This window comes from Chroicocephalus ridibundus, chromosome 1, assembly GCF_963924245.1.
Source record: "Chroicocephalus ridibundus chromosome 1, bChrRid1.1, whole genome shotgun sequence".
In the NCBI taxonomy this organism is placed as follows: Eukaryota; Metazoa; Chordata; class Aves; order Charadriiformes; family Laridae; genus Chroicocephalus; species Chroicocephalus ridibundus.
The window spans coordinates 212,091,320-212,097,319 of NC_086284.1; the positions used below are offsets into that span (position 1 = coordinate 212,091,320).

Below are 6,000 nucleotides of genomic sequence, written 5' to 3' on the forward strand. Positions count from 1 at the left end.
CTGTTACAGCACTTTCCACCGTGCCTAATTTTCTCATTCTTGCATTGTTACGACCATGGCTCACTTTCCATTTTTTATACTGGCATCTGTCCTCCTTCTCAGGTTTCAAGCTCTGACACCTCGCTGGTTTCTCCTGTGTTTCCTCCCCACCTCCCGCCTTGGTCTGCCTACGTGCTGCGGTGGCCATGCTCTCTGCCGCGGTGCCTGTGCCTCGGCATCTGTCTTCTCACCACCTGTGCACCTGTTTCCACTCCATCGACTTCATTGTCCGCAGTTTTATAGCATGGATTTTGCTCCTCTTTCCCCATCTTTACGACCTTCCATCACCGTGGCAAATGGAAGCTGTATGTTTCTCTTTTCACCTCAAAGACACAAAGTCTGAGTAGCAAGAGGCGATAAAAATAATATGAGCTGTCTAGGAATCGTTCCACAGCCTCTTCTGCTGACTATGAACTGTTCATAAATTAAGAGTCTAAGATCTTTCAGGGTGTTTAGAGCAGCTGATACAGATAGCTCCTGCTTTGTTGCCAAAATAGCCAGTGCAGATGCTTCAGAGAAAGGGACAAGGGTACCGACAAGGGACAATGAGGGAACAGACTAAGGAGGAGAATTCCTTCCTAAATGTTTAGCAATGAGCTAATCCCTTCAGAGATTTGAAGGCCACCAGAGACTAAATGAATCCCAGAGATCGAGAACTCTCACAGCTTGTTCACAGTTACATGAAAATAAAAAAGTATCACCTTTTAACAGTGATAACATTTAGCCTCGCAAGTGCACAGAAGGCCTTTTTATTTCTACCTTATTCTAAAGATTCGCATCTTATTCATTTTCTCTACCCCGTGCATTAATGCTTGTGCTTCTTTCTCTTCCTCCCTTAAGTTATTCCCTTCGTCCTCAGGCAGCACCACCCTCTGTTGTGATCACTGTGTGCTTATTAACCAGTTCTAGAACAAACACAACGTTCACGGTTCCTGCGTACTAATAATAAGACACAAAAACACTCTTCCATCTTTTATCCTCCTTTTTTTTTTTCTTGTCATCCACCCAACCTATTTCACCATGAGCACAGGGGCTGTCTCCACAGAGCCACCCATAATGACCCCAACCCTTTTCCCAAGCAGGTGCAGTTCACTGACAACACAGGAAAGTTTCAGATACTCAGATTCCCTCCGGCAGACATCCCTGTTACTCCTGACACGTATATTTGGTGACAGGCATGCTGACTTTTATCTAGCTTTCTTACATAATGTCCACCCAAGACCGACATGTATCTCCTCTCCATCCTTTACATGGAAAGACAGGACTTCACCTTGCTTCCCAGGCTGCTTAGCTTAGTACCTAGTACCTCGATTTAATATGCAAATATACTTAAAATACTTCACACTTAACTTAGACACACACCATTTTTTTAACTTTTTCCCATAACGAAAATTGACATTATTTCAACATACACTTTATGCTGTACCTGACCTAGTTTCAAGTCCATGCTTCCCCTCCGTAAGACTTCCTTGGCTTTGTCTTGCAAGTGATTTTATAAAAGTGGGTTTTTTTAATGTCCAAATAAATTTCTTGTATCATTTTTGACTCCTCCAGAAGTATTCCACCTTACTAGTATAAAAATACTTTCCCTTATAGAAGGCATTTAGCATTACCCTTTCCATTCACTTAGTCACTTTATAATTCTATATTTGGTTTATCAGATAAACTACCCAATGTAGCAGAATCACATTTATTATCCGTATCAAAAACATATGTGTTTGCTCGCAATCTGCATAGTATCTGAAAGTCAAACAGGGTAGAAGAAAGGAAACATTTTTGTCAGCAGCTCGGACACTCCGCACCTCTCTTTGCAAACAATTTGCCTGAATGGGAAGTAAGAGAAGAGTCACTCAGTGATTTTATTTTTTGTTATGGTTGCAAAAAGAATAGAGGGAAGGGAATGATGGAATAAAGAGAAGATGCATTTAGGCTGAGTATCAGTTAAAATGTCCTAAAAGCAAAATCTGTTCAGATTTGGGCAAATCTCTAAGGGGAAGCCGAGGAAGAGTCATTCAGCTGGAAAGTTTTTCCAGTTCAAACACTGGAAAATAAGATGTAACAAAGATGCTCCCTGCAGTGGCAGGGGGATGGGCACGAATATCTCATCGTTTCCAACATAAATAGCTGAACGCGGATTTAACGCCAGTGAAAAACACGGGTGTCATCAACTCCACTCAAAGTCATAATTTATGCAGCGCATGAAACATTTGCATTAGCATGCCATTCATCACTGGCATAAGCAGGAAGAGTTCACCAAGCAGTTACTCTTCTACCACCCTCCTAACGTGAGTTACCAAGTCAGCAGAAGCACAGCATACAGCCGGGGGGTCTCCCCAGGTTCTGCACCCCGGCCGTACCCCGGCCATCCCAGCCGAGCCTGCCCCCATCTCTTGGAGACGAACTTCGCTCACCTTCAAACTGGCTGCTGGCATCGCAGAGCTCAGCCAAAGCTCATGATGCGAATGGCCATCACCGCCCCGACTGAACGCTACTATGCCAGAAGCTGACGGCTGTATCAATTTACTCCAAAAACTCACGGGGAACATCCATTCCAGCTCCTCCTACATTTGGTTTGCAGCACAGACACACCTGTCCTAAATCCCGTGTGCTCAACTACTACAGTCCCTGATGAAAGACGCCAATGACAAAAAGGTTTCTGGAAAGTGACATTGCTATACGTTATTATTTTTACTATCTATGTAATCAGAGCACCACGGAGCCCCAGGCGTAGCCAGAGATCCCACTGCTCCAAATGCTGTACCAACGCAGAAATCTCACAAACTGGCAGATAAAACGTATTTCTCATAACAGTGAGGAAACAGAAAAACAAGCTGTCAAGAAAAGAGGAGAAAAAAAAAAAGAAGTGCCACTAAAGCAAAGATCCCCTATAGATTCACAATGAACTACCTGCCAGTGCATTAAGCCTTGTGCTTCTCAGGCCTTTTGGGTATAGAGCAATAAGACCTTTACCGAGTCTTCAAAGGACCGCAATAGCCTCTCACAGGCTGCGCTTTCTCGTTGTGCGACTTCGTCCCTGCCAGAGCCAGCCCAAACCAGAGTCAGTCACAACGGCAGCTGTTGTGACTTTAATGGCGATACACCCAGATCACTCCAGCCAGCCTGAATTAGGGCAAATGGCAAAGTTTTGAGACCGACACGTAACAGCCAGGTATTAGCCACGTTTTACACAACCTATTAACTTTTGTTCTTCCCTTTTGTAAATCAGCTGATCTGCTACCCCATTTCTTCGCAAGCTTTGTTTTTTTCCCCCCTCTCCATCCAGACATGTTTGTAATTACATTCCCTGGGACATATGGTTGCATGGATGCACACACACACACCAGCACAAGTTACGTACAGCTTTTTAACCACGTGAGTGAGAGATGTCTCTGTCTCAAAGAGTATTCAAGTGAAACTAAAGAAAAACAACATCGTCCATCCTCCTGAAAAGAAAGCAAAAGCATTAAGGTCCCCATCCAAAGGGGCACAGAAGTGGGGCTCGGGAGAGAATGTGCACACCTAAAGCCCAGTATGCAATGCCCAAAATACCAGCTCTGTGCCTTTGGTACCTCTGCTGAGATTCAGCCGTCACCTTTAACCATCTGCAGAGGTTTATTTTTTTTAAAGCAAAGACTTTAGGATGAGATGAGCTCTAGAAGGGCCTGTTTCCCTTCACTAGCTGAAAAGGGAGACAGGTACTTCAAAGCAGGAGGCTACATAATTCCTTCTCTCTGAGGATGACCAATATTTAGGAGAAACATGCCCAAAACAGCCACTGATTTGGGTATCCCACATGTCCCTCTGCTGCAAGATTTCCCACGCTAGACTAACACCGAGCTGAGGCTCTGCTACCTGGAAGACAAAATGCAGATTCAACAGGCAAATAGGGAATATTCCCTGGGTCAGGGATGCCTTCTTTCACCACCGGGAGGAGACATGGGCTTCTGCACCCCCAGCCGAGGAGGTCCCATACTGCAATAGACCCCAGCATGGACCAGGACCCTTCACCAGCTGAACTGCAGCCACCCACACCCAATCCAGTCTGAGGATTTACAAATTATTTCTTGCTAAACAGTGCAACTGCAGTAGGAGAGGTAAGGAAGCTCTGTTCCCGGAGCATCCTCGGAGCGATAGGAGAAAGGGGACTGACCACTGTCAACCCACTTGCAGGTTTCTGCTTGCCAGAGCAGCGCCCCAGCCACCGAGACCTGTTTGGGAAGGTGGTACCTAGCCTCCTCACCCCCACACCTAAATTTAAATCACAGGAAAGACCCACTTGCTCTTTAGAATTAGCAGAGAGGATGTCCCTGCATGTAGGAGTGAGGATGGAGCAGAGGTTCAGCCTTGGTCCCCTCTATCGGGGCTCCTTCTGGGCCACCTGGGGCTGGGCATCCCTGTCCGGCAGCCTCAGCTCCCGCATCCTGCGCAGCCCCGCAGAGCGGTCCCCGCTCCGAAGACACCGAGTCCCTCCTGCTTCGGGTTTTTATAGTAGGAGAGAGGCAGAAAGTTTCTCTCCCCATGTCACACGCTGGGCTCGGCCTAGGACACCCCGGGCTGACACAGGGGGGGTCGGTGCAGCTCCACACCCCCCTTCCACTCCCCCTTTTGCACTGATTTAACACGGTATTTAGAAAAGCAGCGAGGCCAGCCGAGTCCCCCTCGTTCGGAGGGGGGCTGTGATATTTCCACGCACCGGAGGCAACAGCAACAACCGGGGGGGCTGGGGGGGGGGGGGGGGGGGGGCGCTTCGCGACCGACGGCTCCACGCGTGATGCGGGGCGGGGGTGGGGGGGCTCGGCCGCCAGCACCGCGGCGGAGGGTCCTTCTCCGCGGGTCCGACCCCTCTCTGGTCCCACGAACAGCCCGGGGAGGGCAGCAACACCCAGCAACACCCCCCTCCCGGGGTGCCACCCTCTACCGACCTGGTGCATCCCCCCCGCCACCCCACCCCTGTGGATGGGGAAAAGCCCAGAGGAGGAGGAAAATCTCACCTCTTCGCAGGGCGGCAGCTGCAGGGCGGCCGCCTGCCAGCCCAGGAGCCAGCAGCACACCCAGGCGCTGCCCGGGTACCCCCGCTCCGCTCCGGCCCGCCGCATCTTCATCCTCATCATCCTCATCCTCCGCCGCCGAGCCCCTGCGCACCCCTTCCCCGCGCCGCAGCCGGGGGAGGCGGGCAAGGAGGGAGGGAGGGAGGGAGGGAGGGAGGAGATCACCGTCCCCTGCCCCCGCCGGAGACCTCCCTGGGTCGGGCTGCCCCTGGCCCCGCTCCCCGCCTGCAGCCGGGCATAACCCCGGGGGCTGGCACGGACGGCAGCGGCCCCGCCGGCCGCCCGCTCCCGGCAGCCGGCACCGCCAAAGCCGGGAGGAGGGGCCGGGAGGGGGGGGAGGAGGAGGAGGAGGAGGAGGAGGAAGGAGGAGGAAGGCAGGCAGGCAGGCAGGCAGCGCAGGCGCATGCTGCCGGGGCTCGTCCAGCCCCGACGTGGCAAGCGGGAGGACGGCAGCACCCTCCTGGTGGTACCCACCCCCGACCCCCGGCAGCGGGGGGGTGAAATCCCGCAGGCATCGCCCGGGGCTCCCGGCCCTGCTGGGGGAGCTTGGGCTTCCCTGGCCCCAAAAGGGGAGGGAGCAGCGCCGTGGCGGGGTGGGGGGGAGGCTGGTGCGTGAAATCCTCCCTCCCCGTGCCGTCCCGCAGCCCCCCCGCGTCGCCCCCCGCTTGGCTGCTGGCCCCTCATCCTTGTGGATGGCAGCGCCAGGCGATGCGGGGGTGCTTGCGCCCGTCTCCCTTGCTCCTCCAGCGCGAAGGATGTCCCTGTCCCCCTTCAGGTGGGATGCTGCCAGGTGGGATGTGCTTGGGACCACTCGCCTCCGCGCCAGAGCATGCCAGCCACCCTCCCTCCAGGGGATGGGGAGAGACGCTTATTCGTGGCCTGACCCAAACGCATCCCCAAAATTAGGCAGACT

General features: G+C 52.3%; 1 protein-coding gene across 1 annotated transcript in view; it reads right to left on the reverse strand.

Annotated features, from left to right (window-relative positions):
* The window catches only part of ELAPOR2 (endosome-lysosome associated apoptosis and autophagy regulator family member 2), a 111,674-nt gene extending 106,057 nt beyond the window's left edge, over positions 1-5,617 (reverse strand). Inside the window, exon 1 of the mRNA XM_063323566.1 lies at positions 5,031-5,617. Within this exon, the coding sequence (XP_063179636.1) occupies positions 5,031-5,492 (462 nt within the window). The 5' untranslated portion in view covers positions 5,493-5,617. The remainder of the gene's footprint in view (positions 1-5,030) is intronic.
* Positions 5,618-6,000: the final 383 nt, after the last annotated feature.